The sequence below is a fragment of the Phalacrocorax carbo genome, chromosome 7 (assembly GCF_963921805.1).
Source record: "Phalacrocorax carbo chromosome 7, bPhaCar2.1, whole genome shotgun sequence".
NCBI classification, from domain to species: Eukaryota; Metazoa; Chordata; class Aves; order Suliformes; family Phalacrocoracidae; genus Phalacrocorax; species Phalacrocorax carbo.
In genome coordinates this window covers 44,403,279-44,429,272 of record NC_087519.1, presented here as the reverse complement: position 1 = coordinate 44,429,272, position 25,994 = coordinate 44,403,279, and the positions used below count along the sequence as shown (strand labels likewise).

At 39.3% G+C, this 25,994-nt stretch overlaps 1 protein-coding gene across 6 annotated transcripts; it reads left to right on the top strand.

Moving 5' to 3' along the window:
- Nucleotides 1–24,586, top strand: MFF (mitochondrial fission factor). 6 transcript variants are annotated; one of them, XM_064457758.1, is made up of 9 exons: nt 1–224; nt 4,902–5,119; nt 6,035–6,207; nt 7,085–7,173; nt 11,178–11,252; nt 14,716–14,874; nt 20,683–20,745; nt 23,464–23,548; nt 23,900–24,586. In XM_064457758.1, exons 2-9 carry the CDS (start codon nt 4,903–4,905, stop codon nt 24,029–24,031), a joined length of 993 nt encoding a protein of 330 aa, XP_064313828.1. In that variant the 5' UTR covers nt 1–224; nt 4,902; the 3' UTR covers nt 24,032–24,586. The 6 variants fall into 6 exon arrangements, with proteins under 6 accessions (XP_064313828.1, XP_064313830.1, XP_064313831.1 ...); XM_064457759.1 differs by lacking the exon at nt 1–224 and adding an exon at nt 379–883; XM_064457760.1 differs by lacking the exon at nt 11,178–11,252 and having other exon boundaries at nt 3–224.
- The last annotated feature ends 1,408 nt before the right edge of the window (nt 24,587–25,994 follow it).

Here is a 25,994-nt window from a genome sequence, read left to right as displayed (position 1 = left end):
CTTTCGGTCACATGACGCGCGGTCCCCGGCCCGGCAGCCCTTACGGGAGCCCGATGGGGACAAGCGGCCCGGTTTGTGCCTCTCACCTGAGGAGCGTAGTGGGGGCTCGCCGCGCCGCTTAACAGCCCGCCTGAGGCAGCGCCGGGGTCCGGAGCGCGGCAGGAGCGGCCCCGCCAGGGCTGGGGCAGGGCAGGGGCTGGCCGGCCGGCTTCCCGCCGCTCTGGGTGAGTACGGGCTGCGGGGCCTGGCGGCAGCACCCCCGGACTGTCCCGAGGGGGCTGGGGGCCACCCCCCTGAGCGCCCCCTCGGCCTAGGTTGGGTGGGGTCGTGTCGTGTCGTGACGTACGTCCCCCCGGCGAACGCTCCCGGCGGCCCCAGCTCTGTGTTCCCCGCGCCTTAACGCAAGCGTAAATTCAGTAGCGGGACGAGCGCCGCTTGCAGCCGCCTGCCGTGGCCCCGGGAGCGCGTTTTGGGGACTCGGCCCCTGAGGCGACTGATGGGCCGCCCGGGGTGGCCGCAGGTGCCGGGCGGGGCTGGGCAGGCCCGGGGCCCCCGCGCCGCTCCCCCGAGCGCCCGGTTCCTCTTTGACCCTCCTCTGACAGGGGCTGGCTGGGCCCGCCGCCGCGCGCTCCTAAGGCTGCCGCAACACGATGAGTATTTGGGTGTTTCAGAGAAATGGTTGTTAGACCGTGACAATTTTTTTTCCTCTTAAGGTTTCCAGTATTTTTCTTATTTTTTTTTTTAAAAAGTGTTTTGCTTTAAAAGCTCCAGCTGGAGGTTTCAAACGAAAGAACACAGCCTTAAGTGTTCTGTGATCCCATAGCCTTGTTTATGTATGATAGATATTTTTTTGTTCACGTCATCCTTGTACCAAGAAGAGGAGGTAATATATTTTAAAAGTTCAACACATGTATCTGTACTATGCAGAACAGATTTCAGCATTTAGCCTACCCCTAGCTCTTCTTTCCCTCAAATTGTTCCGTTAGTGCTTTGTTATTTCATAGCCTGTGGCCCCAAATACCTCTGTGATCTATGTTCTGATGGTTTTAGGGTCCCAAAATAGGGTCCTTTGGATCCTATAATACATACGTGTTCTCAGCTTGGCTCTAAGCCCTCCTCTTCCCCTTTTACTTGCCAAAGGATATCTAGACACTTGCCAAAGGAGCACTTTGTAGCTTAGGTGCAGGTGAACAGACTAGCTGTAAAGTAGCCACATCGGGAACAAACAGTAACGTAGCTGGAGAAGTTACAATTAGTTCTGTGTAGGCTGTAAAACCTGCTCTGATCTTGGTGCTGGCACAGCTGTAGTGTTACCAGTACTCATCTTCATGTGTCTCAGATGAACTTGGAACACAGGAAGTTCCACCTCAATATGAGAAAAAACTTCTTCCCTGTGCGGGTGCCAGAGCAGGGGCACAGGCTGCCCAGGGAGGCTGTGGGGTCCCTTCCCTGGAAACATTCAAACCCTGCCTGTGCCCCCTGCTCTGGGTGTCCCTGCTCAAGCAGGGGGGGCTGGACGAGATGTCCCTTCCAACCCCCACCATTCTGTAATTATGTGATTCATACTGTGCATAACATTCTTGGCTGCAGCACAGATATGGCCAATGTCTGATTATTGCCTGAATGCTGACAAAAAGTCATCCTTCAGATTCCTAAACATTGCTTCAGCCTCCTCTCTTCTGTTGCTGTTCCTCTTTAGGAGAGGGGGAAGGAAGGACCCCTATGTCTTTCTGAACACACATAATTCACCTTATATAATTTCACTCCCTCTGTCTTCCCTTATTCTTCTCCTGGATTTTCTCCTTCCTTTCTCTTATTAAATGCCACTGATGCTCATTTGTGCTTCAGCTACTCTCTGTCCTTTATTTATCCTGTATTTGTATTTGTGATTATACCTTTATTGTCTCATTATTCTCAGACTTTTCTATTATCATGCCTCTTTAGAGTTAATTGGTTCTGTAAATATTAATTTTAAAATCCTTTTCCCTGCTTATTATTAATGTGTTCTGTAAAATGCTTTGTGTAACAAGAACATTACAAAAAATATAACTTTGATTTCCGTTCTCTTTAAATAATTGGGGGGGTTTGTTAACAAGCCCTGTTTAAGTATTTTAAGTGTTCTGTTGCTGTAACCTCACTGTTTCTTGTTCTGCTGTTGTCTTGTAAAAAGGGGTAAAAATTGAAATCACTTTGACAGAAAATACAATTCTCAATGTTGCAAAGTAGATGAGAGTTAGGCAAGAGTAGGAAGGCGTTGTGGTATTGTATCTATAGGTCCTTGGCAAGTACAGCCAAGCCCACGCAGTGATATTTGGTTTATAAATAGTTTATAAAGCAACTGTTCTAATCCTGTCCTTTTTTGTGTGTGTTTTACCTTACAGCTGGAAAGCAGTTGTCATGCAGACAAAAGCAATGCCAAACTTTAGGGAAGCTGCCGCAGTGTAGCTTGATTGTAGATACTTGATTGTAAAAATTAGAGCTGTACAGGTATTTCAAAATGAGAAGGTGAACAAGCAGTGAAACACCTTTTGCCAAGTCTTCTGAGCAATAATTATTCTTTAAGCTGCTGCCAGTGGATATTCTGGGTACTTCAAGTTCTTAAAATTCAGTCTCTGTATTGACATTATGATGTTTACTTCTGTTGATCTGGAAGTGCTTTACTGGTCATAGATCAGGTTTTGAAATGAAAAGCACCTTTTGGAATGTGGAAGTGTCAGAAGACTGTGTACTTTCTTCAATTCACTGGCTGATCTAGCCAATGCCTTGCAAGAGGGACAAATCTAGCTCGCAAGACCAAAGGGCAGGGACAAAAAAGCCCCAGAGTGAAATCTTAAGAATTTTGAAGTGACAGAGCTGCTTAAGCACCTCTTGAACTCCTATGAAGAGTTTAATTAAATGGTTTGTTCCAGTTACTTGATACATACCAACAGTAAGAATTAGTACAGATAGATTAAATCTGCATCGCTTCAGGTATTTCCTTTATAACTACTTTTTTTTTAAGCTTACATAGAACAGTGACCTTCTTGCCTTCTCCCTGACCCCAGTTCTCCTACTGTGCTGAAGTGAGACTTTGAGATGAATGAGATTCTTCCATTTGATCTGTGGTGATAGGAAGTCCTGAAAATAACACTGAGGATCCCAGGATGGATTGCCAAGTGGATCACATCTTGAATATACTAAATGAGTGCATTCAATATAGTGTTACATGCTCCAGATCATTCTGTGTGCTTCTTTCTGTTGTCTGAAGGATACTATTAGTTTGAGGTTTTATTGATAAATATGGAAAGCATTGCTCTGCGTGATGGTGGGAGGAATGGCTTCTGGTCCATCTCACCTGCCACATAGATGGTCCGCACTGAGGTATTTTGTTTGCAACGTTCAGTGCGTTCAGCTTAGGAAGGCACGCACGCAGCAACAGACATAGTCTTGCCTTGCTGCCAAAAATAGTAAAAGAATGTAGTTGCAATTATAGTGGCAAAACCTGCCTTTTTGCCAGGGTAGATTACCTCATCTAGGGAACGACTTCAAGCAATACCACTAAAAGATTTCTTGCTAGAGTAAGCTGTGCTTCCCATAGGTGAATTTGCCAGGATAACTATATTTACATATTGAGTGGGTACATATATGTGTAGAAATATGTATTTCTCTCAATCCTAACCCTAAAAATAACTGTTATCTAAGTCTGAGCTGTTGACAAGACCCCCCAGCTATCGCCTGGATGAAAAGTTTGTTGCAGCTCACAGTTTCCTGTGGGAGCCCCTTTCCAGCCCCCCTCTAACTGCAGCTCCAGGATGTCTCTCTGTTCTTGACTGAGCCCATAACCATAATCTTGTCCTGAGCCATCCACAAGGTCCACTAGCCACTGCCCGGGTGAACAACTTCTCTCAGCCATCCAGGTTCCCTTTCCAGCCCACAGCTGCCATCAGCAGCCCCTTTCCAGCCCAAGTACAGCTCTAGGATTTCTTTTTGTCTCAACCTTAAAATTAACCTCAAAAAACCCAGTTATCTTGGTCTTTGTCTTCGATACATCTCCCAGCAATTGCTGTTCTAGCAAGTTTCTCACAACCCAGTTTCTATGAAATTCCCCCCACTGCTTCGTATGAAGTTCCCCTGCTTTTCTAGGAAAATGTGTATATATAAAGTATTGGCAAACCCTTTTAAGTGTAAATAAAGTCTTGTTCTCTCTCTGCCCATCTTGTATCTGTTCTGCGAAAGTAAGATTTTCATTTACAGAAAAATTCAGAAGTGAGAAGTCTGCAGAATTGCTTGCGATTGGGAACTGGTTGTGAATATGCTAGGTTTTCAAGCTGATTTGACAGGCTGTTGATAAGGTACTTTGTCCTTGTAAGATGAAGTGAGATCTGGGTGACTGACAGCAAGCAGAAGGCTGCTGCTGAAGCTGAGCCCTTTCTTTTCTTCCCCTACATCAACATGCAGTTTTGTAAGGCTTTGTCCATTTTCTCAAATATTGGTACACTGGATCTGTGTAAATACAGATCAATATTTCAGATTTCTTACCGATCCTGAATAGATTTCCTACCAATCCTGCCAATTCTGTTTGGTTTGTTAGTTTGTTTGTTTTTCTTTTCCTGCCAGCCAGTGCAGGGATAGTACATTACATGCAGAATTTCTATGTGTGTTTTGTCACAGCTCAATTTGAGGACCCTCACTGCAGCTTTCAGCATTGCCTACAGCATCGCTTTGTTCTTCTGTCATTGCCCCTAACTCTCAGCCTCTTGTGACTATGTGTCCTATGAATCTTATCATATAATTTGTTTCTCTAAGTTTGTTCAGTTGAGGTCATCTACCACTTACCTAGTAATCAGAACAAAGAGTTTTCTTTATGCACTTTCTGTTGGTTTCTTATATTGCTGTTATAACTGTTGGTTTCCTTTTGCCAGAATGAGTGGAGCTGCATTTCCATCTCCAGCTGCTGAGATGGCAGAAATTAATCGCCTTCAGTATGAAATGGAATACACCGAAGGAATCAGTCAGCGCATGAGGGTCCCAGAAAAACTCAAAGTAGCTCCTCAAAACGCTGACCTTGAGAAGGGCATCCAAGAAGGATTTCCAAATGCCAGTGTAACTATGCAGGTTCCAGAGCGGATTGTAGTGGCAGGTATGTCTGCGTCTCAATAGAAAAAAAATAGGCAAAAATTTAAATTAGTTCCCCAAATTTCTGGATGGACAAAATTTATATTGATATATTTTTAAAAGAAGAACCTGTAAAATGCTTTCTGGCTTTCAGACAAGTTGCTGCTCATCAACTCTGACTTAGGAAGCTTCTTAAACTTGGAAAATGTTTCACGAGTAGTTTTGGTATAGCTTGTAGTCGAGACAGTTAAGTGAATTATGAACAGAAAGTTTAAATGCAGACTTTTCATCTTACTGAACCACTTCTGGAGCAAAAAACATGTTTATTGGTTTACACTTGATTTTTCTTAATTAACTAAAGGCTATAGTAACTATAACAAGTTTTTTGGGGATGTACTATATACGAGCCATGCAAAATGTGTTTTGTTATAGTCAGAGTGCTAATTATATTAAGGATCTGTCTATAATTGGGTGGACTCTATCAGTACTACTTTAGTATTTATGGTCATGGGCTTTACAGTGACAGACCTGGAATTGGTGAAGGCCTTACAATTTGCAAAATGTGTGACATGCAGATATTTGATGCTTTGAAAGAGTGATATCTTCACATCCCCAGTCATTGTATTTCTAAACAAATACACCTTTAATAGGACTATGTTTTCAGATTAAAAGTGCCCTTACTTGCAATAACAGTTGATGTTGCTCAGGATTACTCAGGATCATTGTTCTCAGAGAAACTGCTCAAATAATTGTCAATTAATGTGGTCTTTATGAGAGCTTTAACTATAGGTTTTAACATACAAGCCCTGTTAAAGAAAGGTATACTTAATTATTTGGCATAGTCAGGGGAAGTAACTGATGTGATGTCTCTTTGAACTTTAGCATTGGCCCTCAGGCCTCAGAACACCTTGCTTTCTATTGACAACTGATGTTTTTGCAGGTAATAGTGAAGACATTCCATTTTCCAGACCACCAGACCTTGACCTTCTTCAGTCTACTCCATTCAAACCGCTGGCATTGAAAACTCCTCCCCGTGTTATTTCTCTTAGTGATCGACCGCTAGATTTTTTGGACCTAGAAAAACCTCCACAGCAAACACCTCAAAATGAAGAGGCTAGTACTTATTTTGCTTTTGCCTTAGTTGAGAAGCATTCTACTAAAGAAAGTGAAGTGACCAATTACTTCTCTACTGTGGTGCAGATCTACTTGGTGTTAAAATAAGTTAGGGAAGTGTAGAAATATTTTTATTAGCACTCTAGTGGTTCTAATTATGACTTTGAAGTCCATATTTAACTGGCGGATGGCTAGGGGTTGCCATGTTCAGTAAGCTTACACAGTACTTACAAAAATAAAGTCATAATTAGAACTACTCAAAATACTTTTAAGAAAAAAAAATACTCTTGTGATTGAAGAGAAAGCTGCAAGATTTTTTTAATTTGCAGGTTATCAGAAAACAAACTAAGAGTCTTTCAGTGAGTGTAGTTAACCTTTGGAATTCGTGGCCAGATGATATAACACCACATAGAATTAGTGAGTTTTAACAAAACTGAAAGCCAGCTTCCAAGAATGACATAACATTGGCATCCAGGTGGAGGATGTGTAATGGACATCTTAAAAACAGAAGGATATTTATAAGGCTGTGTATTCTATAGACTCATCAAATAAAAAAAGAAATATATTTATTTATGGTGATAGGAAGTAATATTAAACACAATAGTGCTTTCATACATATTAAAAATTCTGTTCATACTTTTGGAATTGGATCATATGGATAGAGAACGACAGGATTGTAATAAGTTAGGACCTTGGTTTTACATGTACCAGTATCAGATCCTGTCATCAGTTGTTTTCCTCCTAATCACTGTGAAACCCATGAAAATGTGCCTTTGCATATGAGGGCAGATCTAATTTACAAGTCTCCAATGCAAGTTATTAAATGTCTCCTGGAATCCCCTGTCTTTTATCTCCCTTTTTCTCCGCCTGTATGCAGGTACGCTCAGTGGGAAGACTGAAGAGGGAACGTTCCATGAGTGAAAACGCCACTCGACAGAATGGCCAGCTGGCCCGAAATGATTCCATGTGAGTAGAGCAACAGGGTGCAGGGACACAACTATGGCTTGATTACATATTTCCTTTGTTTCTTATCTTCTCGTTATTTGTTCTCTCCCACTAATATTTTGTATGTTGTAGCAAGTACATAATTCTAAATATTATAAGGCCAGCATTTTTCTTCATTTCTATGCTTTTTGTTCGGTGGGGTCACTCATTTCACTCATTTGTGAAGTGTTTTCTTGCAGTGGATGGGTGGGAGTGTTTGTGGGCTCACAGCTGGTTTCACCAGTTATTGTGAAGTTAAGGGGATTTTTCAGTTTCTGAGCTGGTGTAATATTTTTTTCCCCTGATTTTTCAGGAAACTAAGTTCTTTGTGCATGAAAACGCTCCTGGTTCTCTCACTGTTGATATTATGTGACAGTTCTCATTCATAGGAAAAGGAATATGTATTATAAATATTAGAATACATATTTTTCTTTGGTGTCAATGTACTTAATGCTTTGGAATCTGTGAGTATATACCTTAATTTTTTGAGACCAAAATGGCAAGCAGCATTTAGAATAGGAAACTTCATCTATCAATACCATCTGAGGTAGCAATTCTTGTGGTGCTTTCTGAAGACATACAGGTCTGCATATTTTTATTAGATATGATAGTCTTTGATTAGTTACAGTTTATTCTGAGTGACAGCATCTTTCCATCTGGCAGTAACTGTTTTTGCAATGTAACACTTAAAACTCTTATATAATAGATTCCTAATACATTTACCATGAAGAATGTTTTCCCTTGTTGAAAGGATCTTAGATTTAAGACCTAAAAGATGGGGTTCATCTGCCTTAATGTAGACTGTATAATGCTATTGCTAAAGCAACATAAACTTAATTTCAGTAACTAGAGGGAAAATAAGTGCACGACCTACTTAAGGTCTACCTATTCTTAGTCTAAAATAGATCAAGTGAATTATGTCCTAGAAATGTCTGTTTTCTTCTATTTACAGCAGGGGCACTAGGAGGTACTATATGTACTACATATCTGTCTACCTGTTGGTTTGTCTAAAACTGGTGAAGTGTACTCTGATGCATGTTCCAGACACGTTTCAATTCTCCTCCCAGATCTTCATGGAAATATTGTTGCATATCTTCCTTTTCTTATCTAATCAGGCTTTTGGTTCATACAAGCTTATAGATTGCATGTGTCTAGGTACTCAAGTCTTCTGAGTCATACATATTCACCGAGCTGGCAAAACCAGATTCACATCCATAAGCTCCTGATCAGCTCAGTCTCCAAATATTCTAGTGGCCTACTAAGTGCCCAAGTTCCTTGTGGTTTCGGTCATCCAGTTATGTCCTGTTGGACCAGTCATACTAGAATTTCACTGCAGAAATGGCCTTCACTTACTTCTCTGATAGTTTGCACATGATGCATGCTGGAATTGATGGTCTTCATGTGCTGGAAGCTGCTTGTGAAAAAGTTTACCCCTTTGGTGTTACCAGCTCTGCTTTGCAATGTGTTGACCTTAAACGAGAAACAGAAGGTATATGAATTCTTGCAGTTCCTTGAAATCACTTCATCCTTGTTCCCCAGGTTAGTTTAGTCTTCCAACAGTCATGGGCTGTGTCTGCCCAGCCAGCCACCTCAGAAACTGGCAAGATCAGCCCTGACCGGATTTATCCAGTTGCTGTCAGATTTCTCACATATGTTTGGACTTCTTGAATCCCAAAATCATAAATTTCTAACACTCACCTGTGAGCTTTGCTGTCGCTCAGTAGATACATATAGAATTACTGGTTTAAAATGGTCTGAATATTATTTGCTGTCACAATTTATTAATCTACAAGTAGTCCTTCAGAGGCTTAGCAATGCAATACGAACTTGGAATCCTGTAAATTGAAAAAGGATATGATCAATGAACATAAAACTGGTAGCTTGTGTGACTCAGTTTATCATGTACAAAAGCTGGGAAATTATGACACCTCTAGAGATTAGTTTTCCTCTCTTGCTGCCAGTGCTAGTGCCTGCATAATGTCCATCAAATGAATCAAACTTCTGATGCCAAGCAGTTTGCATTATGAGTGTCTTTTAGGAAAATTATATAAACTGTAGATTGATCCACAATATCTTCTCTTTTGTTTGTATGAAAAATATCAGCTAGCTAAAATACTGAGCCTGCTGTATTTGTGCTCTCTGCTGCCCATGTGGAAAAAGCTGTCTTTCTTCACTGCAGCATTCCACACTTGCTGACCTGCAGATAACATATTTTAGTAGAATCTCATTTGCCTCTTGTCCTCGCAAGTACTTGTTTTCTTGTGACAGAAGTTATGCTGTGCCTAACGTGTAGATCATCTGCTTTGAAATCATTGAGGTTCCTAGAAATTGGTTCTTTTTCTGTCATCATTGCTTCTTCTGACTCAGTGCGATCCAAAAAAAGAAATCACTTTGAACGTGCTGTGGCATTCTCAGTGATGCCTAGTCTGGCATTTCTCCCTCACGCAGGCTTTGTCAGTCCTCAAGTGGAAAATGTGACTACATACCTGGCTAACTCTCAGGAGAATGTTATGTGAATTCAGCTTATGAAAACACTGTGTTCACGGTGGAACTTCTACGGCTTGTACAAATGCGGGAAAGCCAAGTCTTTTGTGCTTGGTGAAAAAGATATCTCTTGGCTCTTGCTTCCTCACAGTTTAGGCCCACAGGACATATACTATAAAGAGCAAAAAAAATTTGCAAGTTTCATGTAAATAAAACCGGAAGTAGCCATTCTACAAACAAATTTGATAACCTGGCATTCTGTTTTCACTGTGGTAGCTACTTAGAGAAGCTACCCATGTGGAAGTGTTATTGTATAGCTCAAAATAGGCAATATAGGCAAACTTGCTTAATGTAAATTATGCTACCTCAGATGGTACTGGGTATCACCTAGCTCGTAGACTACTATTTCTATTAGAGATTCATGGTAAGTGTGATGCATGTCTTCTAAGTTTAGCTTCCTTGTTGATAAATTAGACCATTTAAGTAGATAAGTTCTACTACAAATGTATTCTTTGCACTACAGAAAATGTAATTGTACACCTGTTGCCTCATTTATGTCATCTTGAAAATTCTTTAACATCTAGTAATATTTTTTTTCCAGTGGTACAAAACCACAAGAAACCAGCTGCTCCTAAAGTTCCTGTTTCCGGTGGTGTTGGTTGAAAGAAATGGTCTTTGTTCTAATTACTGTAGTGATACATTGCTGCTTCATCAAAACTGGCTTGACTTTTAAGTTCCTATCATGTCGAAGTAGTTTACTTCTGCAGTAGCAAATACTAAGGTACTCTAACTTGGCAAAGATCAGCTCATTGTTCCTGAGCTTGTGTGAGTCAGGTTTACATTTTCAAATAGGAAAGATGGTCCATGTTTTACTTCAAATATTTAATACCTATCCAAAAAATACCTTTTTTAAGTTTTTTTTATTTTTCTAGTATTTGTTTCTCTTACCTCCTTGATTCAGCTTCCTCTTAGACATGATAGTCTACTTGGATGCTGTGATGAGGACCCCATTGGAAAGGCACACGGAGCACAGCCTTTTAAAACCTTTGCTTTCTAAATAGGACTATAATACTTAAGTTTTAATCTGGGACACTACTGTCCTCCTTGGACAAAATGTTCAGACGTACTGCACAGAATTGCAGTGCTTGACCTACAAAGTGAAAAAATTAAACATTCTGGAATAGATTGTCAGATCAAAGCGAAAGAATTGGCTGGTCTCCCTATCACAGTGTTCTCTGCATGGTACAAATAGTTGTTTCTTTTCTGTTGTTTTTCTCTTCTTGTCATCCAGTTGCATGCAGAGACAGTTCTGATAATTTTTCGGGAGTTGGGCTTTATTAAGGACAGCAATTCTCAAATTTTTTTTTAAAAAACTCGAGACTAACAAGTAGGCACCTGCTTGTACAATAACTATATCTGCATAGCAATAATGACAGCTCTCTAAATTACAATCCCTCTATTTATAAGGATGCATATTTAAGAGATTACAATTATTATTCAAGGTGGCACAGATCAGATACTGTTCCAAGAAATAAAATGCCACGGTTCCAGTCACGTCTTTCTACTAAGGATTGCACGTAAGCCTAAATGTTACCTGGTATATGAAAATCAAGAGTGTGTTTAATTATGTAGCTCTCTGCAATACTAATTTCTGACTAAGTATCTGTAGTTTAGACTATAAAATTTAAAACAGCCTTTGCTACACTGAATGTGTGGTTTCTAATTTTGCTTCAGGGTTTCTCAAACTTTCCCAAATCATTTCCCTATGTAAAGAACATAGGGAAAAACACTTGGCAGCAAAAGGAAAGGGACAGGTTTGAATAAGAACCAATTTGTAAAGAAAAACTAAATTTCAAAATACCTTTAGTTTGTTTGGTTCTTTGGCTGTTTTTGAATAGCTGGAGAAACAAAGCTTTTTGTGGGCCGTTGCCAGCCAATGTTGAATGTGAGGATCCCACCCCTGCTTTGGAAGTCAACAATGACCGAGAGCACACAGAAAAGAGGACAGCATTTCATTATTTTTCTGCTCCAGCCTTTCCCTTAGAAAAACACATCTTTCTAGAGAGTTCATTTTAACAGTTTGAGAAATTCTGTTCTTGATGCAAGTCGTGGGGGAAAAGGTAATGGTGTGCACATCTTTAATGAAAATACAGTCTGCCTGTGTGGTTGAATTTAAAGTAACCTTGATTAGTTAAATCTGTTTACCTCTTGTTGATGCTTCCAGAACTGTAAGTCAGAGAAATATCTGAAATAAACCCTGAGTATATCACAAATGTTTTGAGAAGGTTTAGCGGAGATTACTGCTAAGCTAAAAACTCTGCATATAGCAGAATGTTACTGTGCTCTTCCATAGTAAGTTTTGTAATTCCATGTTGTTTGTTTTGGTTCCAAACTCTGGGGTTAACTGGCATTTGTTACCAGGGAGTGCTAAAAGAAGTGGCTGGAGCTGTATGTAAGAGTTCTTTTCAGAAATTTGAAAGGAAATTGTACCTAGGACTAAGACCATTTAACTACAAATGGAGGAGAGAAGTGGGATAGCCACGATGTCTAATGCTAAGTAGTCATACTAAATGTTAGAGAATTTTCCTTATGTTGGAGATTTTTTTCTTATGTCATCTTGGCTGATTTGTATATCAGATATTTGCCTTGTAATATTTCTTCTCCATGGTCTCTGACATAGTCCAAAGGACTGCCACATGTTTACAGGATAATAATTTTGAATCTTGAAAAGGAGGATAGAAGAAAAATTTGGCTTCTATTTGTTTGTTTGGTTTTTTTATTCATAAAGGCAATACCCTTTATGGAGAAAATCTGAGTAATTTCATGTAGCGCTACAGTTTAGCTCATATCCAGGAGCAAATAGATTTAAATAGTCTCTTAAATAATTAAATAATTTAAGAAACTAAACATTTCTTCAGTAAGAATTAAATAATATCTTAAAATGAATGAAGTAATCTCTTGAAACTGCCTTTTCTTACAAGCCACCTATAAAATGACGAGCATAAAATAGTTCAGGAACTAGATTATAGGGTTAGGAATTATCTAGTTCTGGAGTCCACTTTGATTTTCCTTTATTATATGCACTTTCCATTTAATCAGCACATGTAACTTTCTTCTAGAGAACTTTGTGCTGTTTTCGTTAAATAGTTGTTAAGGGATTTTTTTCAGTATCTACAGAAGACTTTGTATGCAAATAACATTACTGTGGTATTTACAGTAATACATTCTGGACAACAGGAATTCCACAATATCTTCCAGTTTGCAATATGCCTAAACACTGTTTGTTACCTTTGGTTTTTAAGCTGTTTTCAGCCTATTCTGTAAATATCTGAAGTGATGAACAGGAAAAATTACTTCTAATATAAAACATACTATGAGTTCAAGCCTTCACCTTATTTCCTCAAGCCAGCAAATCCACAAAGGAGTAATAATTCTCATAAATTCACTTTAGTGGCAGCATTTCCACACTTGCTCCTGCTTCTTGGTATTTTTCTGGTGAAAACTGACATTTCCAATGCAATTCAAGAGTAAAATTGTGGATGTGAACACTACCACTGATTGCAAAATAGAAGTCATAATAGATATAAAAGAAAGACGGATCCTACAAGTCTTGGAGAACAATCAAAGCTGTAAAGAAGAAAAGTGGATATTCATTAATGTCTCCTTCTCCTTTTTACCTTCTCTTGTCCAAATGTACTCTACAGCAACATGAAAAGATATTTGCAGTTTAAGTAATAAATAATGACCGGTATTGGTCAGGCACCAGCCACTGCTGTCTTTCCATGTGTCTTGAAGCACAGGGTGGCTGAACTTTTCTGCAGGTGAAGTGACATCCATGTAACATGCTTTGAATCTGTCTTTTCAACTGAATTTTCTTCCTTACTCAGTTTTGTGATCTTGGGGCCAGCCACTCGCAGAGCAACTCTAACCCAGATTAGAGTAGTGATAGAATTATGACTCATCTAGAGATTTTCCAAATATCAAACCTGGTTCCAAGCACTTGGCCACTAATGCTTTACTTAATTTCTTAAAAATGCCAAAAATGGGAAGATTGGCATTCTAACTTCAGAAACTGTTGGAGCAAAGCACAAGTGGCAAGTTGAAAGAAAATGTGTTGAATTAGGGATGCTAATCTTGGAATAAAAACTATCCCAAGATTTAAAGGGTACAGTGACTCTCACTTTGTTTTGCATTTGTGTTAATATTTACAACTAAGTTAACATAAATTACTTCCTATTGATAAAGCATCTCACCTTTCATTAAAGTTTCCTGATTTAAAAAAAAAAAAAAAAAAATCTTGATGTGTGACGGACAAGGTGTATAGTCAGGTTGGATGTAAACATGAGCAAATCAAAGGCAGTTTATCAGAACTAAACTCTGTCAGACAGAGTTGAAGTTTGTATAATCCAGATGGTCACATTTGAATTTCAATCCCATGTATTTTAAATATTTTTGCATCATAGTCAAAAACTCAGATCATGTAATTTGTTGTCCCTGGTATATGGATTCTGTGTCTTTTTTTTTTTTAATTTCTTGCAGTTGCCTTTAAACTTTGTTTATGTGCAATTCAAAATATGATCTTCATCATTAGTCACAGCTTGTAGAAAAATTTTTATTGATGGTTCTGTGTGAGATTCTCTGTATTGAAAAAGGCTTGTGTTTTGAAAGAGAGTATGGGTAGGATTTTTTAAAATGCCACTGATTGTAAAAACAATTTTCTGATTGTCAGTGAGGACTTGAATACTGACTTCAACAGGTACAGATTTAGCTCGACAAGGACTTTCTAAAACTAACTTATGTAACAGATCATTACTGTGTCCTTGGATTATTACTTGTGTTTGTTTCTGAACAACATATATAAATGTAGCTCATGATCCCTATGCTACTAGAATTTGGGAGTGTTACCTTATAGTGGTGGGAGAAGGGTAAACCGAAAGCAAGCGATGAGCATTTTGGAATCGGGTCTATCTGAAAAGCATTTTTTAATTTAAAATCTGACTATAGTATTTCTCTCTTCATTTACTATGCTTGTACGAACAGTGTGACACCATCACTGCAACAGGCTCGTGTCTGTCCTCCCAATATGTTACCTGAAGATGGAACTAATCTTTACTCTGCTCGTGGCATTTTGTCGTTTATCCAGTCTTCCACTCGTAGGGCTTACCAGCAGGTCTTGGATGTGCTGGATGAAAACCGCAGGTGATTGGTTGTCACTGATTCTGCCAGCTTTTGCTGCTTTTTTTTTTTTCTTTTCTCCTTTTTAGTGGAGTTTGGTTTCTGTTTACAAAATAATGAGATGAAATTATTTGCTTTTGCTTTCCTTTGCTTTCACTATTCATAAGCAATTTAATTGTCCAAAATTTCACATTTCAAAATGCTTCTGTTTTGGTCAAATATAGCATTGTTTTGGTTTCCTTCCAAATAAAAATCAAAATAGGAAGTGTTAGTCTGTGACTGCAAAGGATTTTGCTGTTCCCAGATTGTCAGTGTTCTCTGCAATTAATACTTGACCCTGAGCCTGCAAATTTATTAGCCTTGTCTTCTGCTTTTCTGTTGGTGAGCAATGGTGCAAATCAATAAGATTGGGTTGATGTTGTCATAAATCATTAAAACAAATGTGCAGAAACAGGGTAGAATATTATGCAGGGCATTGCAGACACTGTTTCTGATAAGAGATTGAGACTTTAGTCTGTTTCGGTTTATTCTGGGAATAGTTATCTCTGGTTGATACCTGACTGCTGGCGACCACTTTTCTGGATGCTCAGAGCAAGAAAGGCAATGTATACCGAGAAGCTGGTTGCTCCTCTGTTTCTGTCTCTGTTGCTGTCTCTGTTTTTATGGATAAACTGACAATTTGAGAGGTGAAGAGCCAACACAAGCCTCATGGCAATTGATCACCATCCCTGGAGGTATTTAAAAGACGTGTAGACAAGGTGCATAGGGACGTGGTTTAGTGGTGGGCTTGGCAGTGTTGTTTACAGTTGGACTCAATGATCTTAAGGGTCTTTTCTAACCTAAATGATTCTATGATTTCCATTTTCTTCAGTGGAGTTTTCCCTAGTTGATGTATCCTTGGACTGTTTTGGTTTGGCACTTCTAAGCATTACAAGAATGGCATGTTGAACGCTACAGAAACATTTATAAAGACTAGTAATGGCAAGGTTAATTTACCAAAAGTAATTCTCATTTCAATAGTATGCTAGCACAGAGGTTCAGGTAAAAATTACACACAGTTAGACTCTAGTCTAGGCTAGCTGAGACCTCTAGGGCTTGCCAAGAGGTTGAATTAGAGGAGAGAGCTGGCAAGAACATTGTGAGGAACTGCTCATTCCTCCTGCAGCACTTCAGTGTGGCCTGTGCTAGGAAGTTCTTTGAAATTTGCCATCTGCCTCTGGTTGCTAATATCCCAGCAGCACTCCTAATATTTTGCAACATGAAGTTAAATTATTTGCTTTCTAGTTGTTTTGGTAATAACATCTGACTATCAATCCAATCTTATTGCGAATATCTGTGTGTTTGCAGTCACTTTTGAAACTGGCACCTCCTGTAGCTCACCATGTTTGCTGACCTGACAGTATATAAATGCCCATATTAATATTCCTGAATCATATAGAAGCCCAGTCTTGCTGGCCTTTATGTTCTTATCCTGGGACTTAAAAATGTTGGATGCCTGACTCTGAAATTTCAGGCTGTAGCTGTTAACATTTTGGTGCCTGTCAACATTTGGACAGCAATACCTTTTTTCCTTGTCAATATTAAAGTTTAGACAGAATTACAAGTCTGTTTTGTTTTACAAAATTAAAGCTCCCAGATAAGGAGGGATTCTACTGTCTGTGAATAATAGCACTTACAGATGCTGTGCTCAGAGTCCTTGTTAAAATATAAACTGAAATTCTAGCCCTTTCCCTAGCCTGCAGTGAAGCTAACAGGTTTTATTCCTGGCTTCCATTAGGCATGTTCTTGCCCATGTTTTCTTGGATTCTGGAAAACATACATGTGTGCATACATACACTTTCAACTTACTTCAATTATCAGAATTTCTAGGGTTCTGAATACTTCAAAAGCTGCATTAGTCTTCCTGGTTTGGATTAATTCTTGAGGTGTTCTTACTAACCTTCCTAGAAGAAATGGGAAACCTGTTTATAGTCACCTATGAAAAAATAGGTGCCCCAAAAATTAACTTCTCAATAAGGTGAAAGTGTATTCTTTGTGGTTGGGTGTTTAGATACCCACCATTACTCTACAGCTGGCGTAGGAATGTGAAATTTGGATGATCCACTTGCATGGTTGCAAAATATTGTTCATTTTAAATTGCTCCAAACCTGCAGTCTGTTCTTTTGCTCGGTGTAATGTGCTTTCTATCTCCAAACCTTATATATTTTAACATTTAATGCTTAATACTAGAAGAGATCTTTTAAAATGAACAAGCTCTGACTATGTGTTACTCACTGGAAATATTTTAAACTTGTTTCATGGCTTGCTTTTCTTTTTTTCCCAAATATTTTCCAATCCACTGAAAGTGCTGACTTCAGGTGCTGATTGTACTGCTGCAGGTCATGAATTATGCCTAGTTTAGCTGGCACTGCTCGCATAATAGGTTATTTAAATGGGCACAATTTAATGATCACTGTTTACGCTATCTGTTTACTCTTGCATTTCCTTCAGCTTGGACAAGGACAGTAGGTCAGTTTTGTTTTCCAGTTCTAACCATTTTTGTTTCAATTTCTATTGAATGACTGTAGGGCCTATACCTAGTGTCTTTTAGAGACTGAACTTTTATGCTGTAGGCAACAAAAAAAACCCCACCCCAAAACGCAAACCCTTTACATTTAAAGATACTTTAGCGATGCCTTAAATGCAAGGAAAAAGGCTATTTCCTATCTGAATAGAGTTTTGTTGAAATCTGTACTTTATCAGAACTATTTTTCAACTCTTGGATCAATATCTTTTAATTTAGGATGAAAAAAACCTATGGAAATTTATTACTATTCACTTTCTTCAGGATAGCCCTTTCTAAAAAGCCGCTATCCTTCTTAAATGCCGAACTTCATCCACATAATCATATCCTGAGGTGTTATGAGATAACTTTTTATATTGAGCAAGTTTAATGGTAGAAATAAAATGGGATGTGACTTAAAAGCATTGAAGAGGGCTACATAGGACTTTGGATTGGGGTAATATAATTCAGAAGAAAATGCAATGGGTCTGCAAATGTGAAGGAGCCTGGGAAAACCAGTAGCCTATTGCTTTATTGAAGTAACCACTTCTAGCACCAAGACAAGCGAGGAGAGCAGTTTCAGCCCATCACTGATTCTTCAATTCAGCAATTCTTTCTGTACTTTAGAAGCTGAGCTTCTCACTTAGTTCATGTCCAGAACATGTCTGTAATGTCCTAGTGCCTATCCTTATGGCCTTTCTGAGATTTCTGGAGGTGTTTTAAAGTACAGTGAGAGGTGAACACAGTTGATACCTCTGCTGAACAAAGAGAACGTGCTGGCCTCAGTCCCCTGCGTGAATGCACAGAAGCAATGGAAGTTGGACCCTGTTACCTGGATTGTCCACACCTTGTTTTCCTCCCAGACCACATGTTTATGATTGCATCATTACTGTGGTATTTCCATTGCATGCTCTGCTCTAAGCAGAGGAAGACAGACCAGATTCATTTGGTCACTGCCTGATCACCTGTTTTCCCACTGTTATTAAATTGTATTACTCTGCATTCCCTTCATGTTTCAGGCTTCCGCTATATTTGCAGTGAAATAGTTAAGTGTTGAGTTTATATGACCTCAGAGTTATGGCTTCTTCTGATCATGTGTTAATATTTAGGATGAAATTGACAGAAGTAGCCAGAAGATTCAAAGTTTTAATGTACTCTTACTCAGTTTTTTAATGTAGGCCATGTATTTAATAGCTTGATGATATTATACTTGTGCATTCTGTATTTACCAAAAACTTGCTGATTTTGGGGTAAGGTGTTCTCAGTTATGAGGCCACTTTGATCTATATAATGAATTCTTTTGTGGATATATAAAACCAAGCAAGTAAAAAGTGTGGGAGAGGCACAGGAATATTCTGGTGATCCTTTTGGGCCTATGTGTAAAGAAATAAAATGTCAACTGCAAAGAAAAGGAAGAAATTGTGCAGCTTCTTAACAGCCTGGCTGTGCTGGGAAATGGGATTGAAGGCTTGTCTTTAGTTTAGATTAAATTCCTGATTTACACAGATCCCAGAGTGCTCTAGTTCTGTTTCTTGCTGTAGCCCTCAGCTACTTCCAAGCCCATGGCTTTCCTTGGAAGGGTAGGGTGAAATAGCTAGTATTGATTAGTTCTACAACAGCTGTAAAACTTTGTTTGCCACAAAATACCACAGAGGCCAAGAGTTTAGAGAGCATTTCAGACCTATCATTCTCATTACACAAAATCCAAATGTTGTTGTCCCGTGTCAGACAGTATGGGAAATGCCTGCTGGATACTGACAAGCTGGTGTCACATATCTGCTAGTTAATTACAGGTGACTTTTATTCGCAGAGAAGTTCTGTGACCTATTCCATAGCTGCTGTTTGCTGAATTTCTTATGCTTTCTCAAAGTATTTAGTTCTAGCATCTGTCACACAAGACTTTAGACTAGATGAATTATTACTCTGATTAAAAAATAGGAATACCTTTTTTCATAACTTTCTGCAAGGCCTCATGCATTTAGGTAAGAATATTCTTTTACTGTATGTATTGGGAATGGAAATTTCTGCTTTGTAAAACACATCATGCTGGCTTATTTCATGTGCTAGATGGAAAAACATTGTGGTATGCACTTATGGTGCTGATTAGAGTAGGACCTAATCCCACTAAGTATTGTATTGGGTTGCAGAGTTTGCTAAGGCTCCTAAATCCTGATTCTTTTAAAGGAAATGAGTGGTTGTGATATTTTTGCACGGTTCTTGCTCGTTTGTAGGCCAGGCTACAGCGTTCTCCCAGCCACCTCAGCACCAAGCCTCTGCCTCCTACATGTACCTGCTGTAAGGATCTTCACACCTAGATTCTCTAGCCTCTCTAGGAATTTTATAGCCTGGAGTATACAGGGGTTAAATGTGTGGTACAAGTACCTCCTCTTGGCATGGGGAAAATGGAAGGAATTGAAAAAAGTTTTCAGTCTCTTGAACAGTTTGTTACACGTCATAGATGTGGAACACTAATGCCTCATTACCAGAGGGACTGAAAAGACACAGTACCGGCTTTGTCAGAAGCTCTGCTGGTATTCGTGTCTTCTGCAGATTGGGACACAGTAACTTCTAATTGCGAAGTTAATGTATATAACTGTATATACAGTTGCAGCAACTTAAAAAGTTCTACCTTTTCTTCTCTGCCTACAAAGAAAATGAAAAGAAATTGAAAGAGCAACACTTATGTTCATACCATCTACTTGAAGCTTTTAGTCACGTCTTCCTGGAGAGATCTGCTTCTTTTTGGACTATTTTTGGTCCTTAGGCTACTCCCAGAGGTTTTCTGTATTACATCTAGCATAGATGAATAAAGAAAAGACAAATCTCCCCTTTCCCTAGAGGGAGGACAGGATGATTAAAAAGGCTTTTATAAGTGTGTATAGACACATATTTTTTACTTTTTTCCATTGTACTTGGGTGGGGTTTTGACTTTTGGGAGCAATTTTTAAAAAAACAAAACCTGAAGTTTCGCATGGCTATTTTATAAAAAATAAGGCTGACAACCTCCTCCCAAATCTCTGTTCCAACAGTTTGTCTTCCATAAATGAGTTTATAGCATGGAAAGCTTACCTAGATGTCTTAGCTGCATAAACATTCAGTGTTGATTAAATTTGAATGAGAAATATGAAAGTGCAATTTACAACAAAATAAATAGATACTATATTGTAATGAAACATTGTACAATGTAACTGGAAGTATTTTGATGTTCCTTTCTTCTGTGTGTTTTACCTCTTATCTCTGTCATTTCCTGTTTCTGTCTTGTTCTTTCCACCTACAAAAACCTGCTGTAGGCCAGTGTTACGTGGTGGGTCAGCTGCTACCACTTCCTCTAACCCTCATCATGACAACACCAGGTAAAGAGTGGGTTTTTTTGTTAGTCATGATCCACTAATTTAGATTCTAAAATTCAGACTTCTATTTCCTAATTTCTAGTGTCCTTACTTTAAAACACAATACTTGTTTCTATCCTCCCTCTCAGCTCTTGAGATATTTCAGGCCTTTGTTCGTTACCCATCCAAGTCACCTGCAAAGACCTCACTTGTCTAATAGATACAACGTGCTACAGAATTCTGACTCAAAGTAATGTGTGAGGGGAGGCTCTTAAATTACATTAGCAGTGTCCTTCAGGTATTTTCTATTTAGTAGTGAGTTTTATACTTTTATTGCTAGAAAATTTGGCCTTGCATCACCTTAGTTTTTCCAGGTGTTCTCAGTAACATGCCTGTGGTTGTTAGTTGTGGCTGGATGCCCTTTCACTGCCATTATCTTGGCAGACTGATGACGTTCCAGTGAAGCTGGATACAAGATTCGCACGTAATCTCATGGTCAGGATGAAGGAAAAAAATAGTTCCTTCCATATCTGTTGTTCCCATTGGCCACTACACCTCTGTTTTCATCGAAATGGAGATTACATTTGTGCTTAGTAGACACTGGATTCAAGCAGGTGATTCTTCTCTAAATCAGGAATTCAGTTTTTGTAACGGTCCAAGAGATTATGTCAAGGGATTTCTTGCCGATAACCTCCTTGATTTAATATATGGAATGGTTTAGAAGTTGGTAGAGTGGCAGTGACATACTGTGACTTCATATTAAATTTATGTGACCTGGGAGGGAGGTGTGCCCATCTCACCGAAATGATGACCCTCTGCTTTTCCCAAGAGATGGTGAGGGACATCTATGCTGCAGATCTGGTGGGGTTTTCTAATTTTTTTTTTTACCTCCTACTACAAATTTTTTAAAATGGCTACAAAAACCCCCTCCCTGGAAATGTCTTTGGCTTTCAGAGGACCTGTAGCAGTAAGGAAAACGTGATATTTTTTTTGTGTGTGTATGCAAAGCTTCAGACTTCTTTTTAACAGTAGAAATGTTCTAACTGTTTTATAATTAACAGGTTTATTTCAGAATAACTGCTGAGTTAGCAATGTGAGCTTCACAGTACTGTGGAAATTAAAAAAAAAAAGCCAAACAACAAACCAACCCAACAGTTTGTCTTTTAATATTGCCCAAACTGAAAGAAATACATGTAGTAAATAGCATAAATTACAGTGAAGTGAATGTTTGAAGTCTCCTTAGAATAAAAAATTAATAGCCTTAATGAGAAAATCTTCCAAAAAAAGAAGTTGCCAAAACTTTTCTTTTTTCGTCCCATACTGTGTTTTAAAACAGCTATGGCTCTGTTGACAGACAGTTGCTTATTTGACTATTCCCTTACTAAAAGCTGTTTTTATCCTAATCTTACCTGGAGAAGGCTTCCCTCTCCCTGTATACCCTTCAACCCAAAAACCACACAGATCAAAATGTAATTAACTTCCTGTCTTGTATACAGTGTTGCTTAAGGATCTCATTGAAGTCCAGACTAATGCAACTCTCATCTACAAACAGCAATTCTTATTTAGAAACAACATATTAATGAAAAATGATACCGGGAAACTTTTGACAGGTTGTCTGTTGGGGTTGGGGGGAATCTTGCCTGAGCTGAGGGCGTTCTATAGATGTTTGCTGGAAGCAGTGAAAGAGCATGCAGTGCAGAAGTAGTATCTGCACTTCAGTGCAGTCTGCAAGCTTCAGGAATTCTACTTGTATTCGACCATTAACTGTCATTAAATGCTAAACATTCTTTTAGGTGTATTTTGTTGTGGATTTGGTAGCCTTCATGTTATTTTGTTCCATTTCCTAAGCTGTTTCCAGCAGTTGTTCATATGTCCTAATGAGAAAGCAAGTCAAAGGGAACTAATACTGGAAACTGAGGTTTTAAGATGAGGTTTGAGAAACTCAGTGGTAGGTGCAGCATCAGGAACTACTTTTACCTGTTAGTTGTTGGAAAAGTATCTGGTTAAAAGGTAGCATTTGGACGATGAAAACACATTCTTTACGTAGACTTTCTGCCACTTCCCAACTGGTAATAAACGTGCTGTATTTAATTAACTGCCATGGAGTTAGAACAATGCTTTCTCGGAATTGCTACATTAAGAAAACTGAGAGGTGCTCTGGGAACAAACTTTCTAAGGCATGCCAAGTTCAGCAAGCAGTGACCCCACACTAGACTCTATTTGCAAGGTTCTCTGCTACAATACTGAGATTAATGTGACTGAGATCATTAATCTCAGTAGGTGTCCACTTGGGGTGTTTAAGTAGGTACCGAGCGTAAGACACCCAATTCTTTCCAAGTCTTCATTTGGTTGTTTCTAATCTGTTGCCAGGTCTCTTGCAACTTTGGCATTTTAGCTCAGGCAATTTTCAGGTTTCATTAATCAGTTAAATAACTGGAAACAGTCTTTTGAGAGACCAAGTGACAGCAAGAAGTCTGTCTGCATGGAGCCTCTTCAAAAATATTTCAGCGTGGAGAGCAATAAACCCAGATTCAATCAAGCACTTGCCCACTTCATATGTGTTCATGCTTTACTTAGTTAGGATCCTATTGAAATAGACAACTCTCTAAAAGCTGGGAAAAAAGTTTTCTAATTCTTCTCTCCGTCACCACCAACAAATACATCTACTAGAATGTTGATAAAATATGGCACTTGCTATCTTTGCCTGGATGAGACAGCTAAGCTATCTCCCTTATTTGATAGATATGGTCTTTCCACCTTGGATACTACGCTTGAAGGAACACCAGATGACATGACAGTTGTAGATGCTGCCTCCTTAAGAAGACAGGTATGTAAAGCGCATTAATTGATCATATTAAGAAAAAGCTGTAGTTGTAAAGTGGGGGAAACAGGTTTTCTGTGTGGCTGCAAAGCTATCCATAACAGATATGATGAGAGATCCCCTCTGAACCCCTGCCAGACTGCCCTCACGTATCCTGTGTTCTTTGGGAATCCGGAGAGTCCAACTCCATTTCTGTTTCTACTTATTAGGGACAGCAAGATCTGATCACTAGCGACTGAAGATAGAAAGCCAAATTATCAAGTGTTAAAAATCCATTTATCTGAGATACTAATTTTACATGGCTTAGAAAGTCTGGCAACTTTTAATGAAATATTAAAAGCCTTTATTTATTTTTAGATAATCAAACTTAATCGCCGTCTACAGCTTCTGGAAGAAGAAAACAAAGAACGTGCTAAAAGGGAAATGATCATGTATTCAATTACTGTAGCTTTCTGGCTACTCAACAGCTGGCTTTGGTTTCGGCGCTAGATGCAGCTCTTGGAAGGATTTAATAGTTGAAAATACAAACAATTTGCAAAATTCTTTGTTTCTGTTTCTGAATTATATGCTGTTTTATAATTCATACACTGGAAACTTCCACCACAGATAAAGGCTATAGAATTGCAGTGTTAAAAGGACACCTGTTGTTCAGTTATAATGTATTTAATAATTTGTATTGCAAATACTTGCAGTATCCTCTTTTGCATGCTTCGATGTAAATATGGATCGACTGATACGAAGTTTGCTTCATGTAATGTAAAGACAGTGATTACAGGAATAACCACTGGATGTTTTGTTGTGGTGGGAAGAGAACAAATGGAATGGGTTTGGAAAAAATATAAAAACAAAGGAATAAAAAGTAGTTTTTATTGTTCTGTTGTTAGATGCAATTAAACATGATTGCACTAGTTTTCCTTTAGTCTGAGTAGTTTGAAGTGTGCCATATTCAAGGAGTGTGTCCTGTCTCATGAGTATGTTCCTTGTTTAAGCACATGTTCAGGTCAAATAATAAAACGTATTCTTTGCTAACATGCAGATTGTTCAGAGGTGTGTAATATGTATTTTTTTTAATTTAATTTTGCATATGTTTTTCTATAAATACACTTTTAAGAAAGTCAGTCCGTGAGTGATCAAAAGATTATGGAGTACAAGATACTGATGTAGTATATTTAATAAAATTCTCAAAAAAAAAAAAATCCCAAACCATTGTTTAATATTATTTTAAGAATATTTCTTTGAGGCTTCATCTAAACTATCGGTCTTTGAAGTAAGTAGCACCTGAACAACTTAGAAGTAGCAGGTGGGCATCTACCAGCCTGCTGCAGGCTACCGCCCGCTGCACGTGTGGGATTGTTCTCTGTGCGTGTGGTGAGTGTGCAGGTATGGGAAGCTTGGCTGGCATCCCCACGTGTTGTGGGCAGTTTAAACATCCCCTGTTCAGTCCCGTGACCTACTACATTTTTGGTGGCTACTATCAGGGAGTGCTGAGCTGTACACGGTGCTGCTGGGGAGATCTCAGCCTTCCTGCCCCTGCATGGCTGCAGCTGTCGCTTCCACTCACGCGCAGTGGTGTAGCGGCCACAGCCCCTTCCCTGGGGGTGGATGAAACAACTGGTAGTGTTGGTGTGTGAGAGAATGTGCCATGATATCAAAACAACACTTCAGGGGGGACCTTTCCTAGAACAGCTAGACTTAGCCCACTTAGCCACAGGACCGTTTCTGGGCTCTGAAGTGCACAAACTGGTGAGGAGATGATGGTACCAAGTGGCTGCGGAAGAGAAGGATGTGGGGCCTCTATCAGTGATGTCCTCGGCTTGCCCTGCAGCAGCAGAGGCCGCAGAACAGTAGCAGGACTACCTTTGTGCAGAGACCCCCACCAGCTGCGGAGGTCATGGGTATGCCTGGACACCCGGTGGCTGCACGCTCGGCTTTGGCGGCGGTGGAGCTGTGCCCTGGTAAGGATGGGCTGATCAGGGAGCATCAGTATGTGGAGCCCTGCGGATTTTGGTAACGTTGGCTGTGAGTGCCTGGTTAAGGAATGCTGCTCTCGTCTGTTCCATGTGCTCTCAAGTTAAAACAGGGCGCATACCCGGTGTCACGGGCTGTTGCACTATTGATAAGGCTGCTGCGCATGCTTCCTTGCGCTTTTCTGTTGCGTATATTAAGCGTTGTTCACTGTTACGTGACTCCACTGGCTATTTAGGGCACTCACTGTGCACGATTTCTCACTGTGAAAGTGCGCACCTTTGTCTTCTAGGGGATGGAGACACAAAGGGAAGGGGCCCACTTTGCACCTTTCCTGTATTGGCGTTTATACCACGACCTTTAAGCTAAAGGTGTACTGTATGAACTCTGATGATGCAAAAGAAGGTTACAGATTAGAGATTTGAGAGCTGTATGGGTAACAGGAAGAAATAAAGCTTCTTTTAAGGAAGACTTTGCCTTGCAAGTG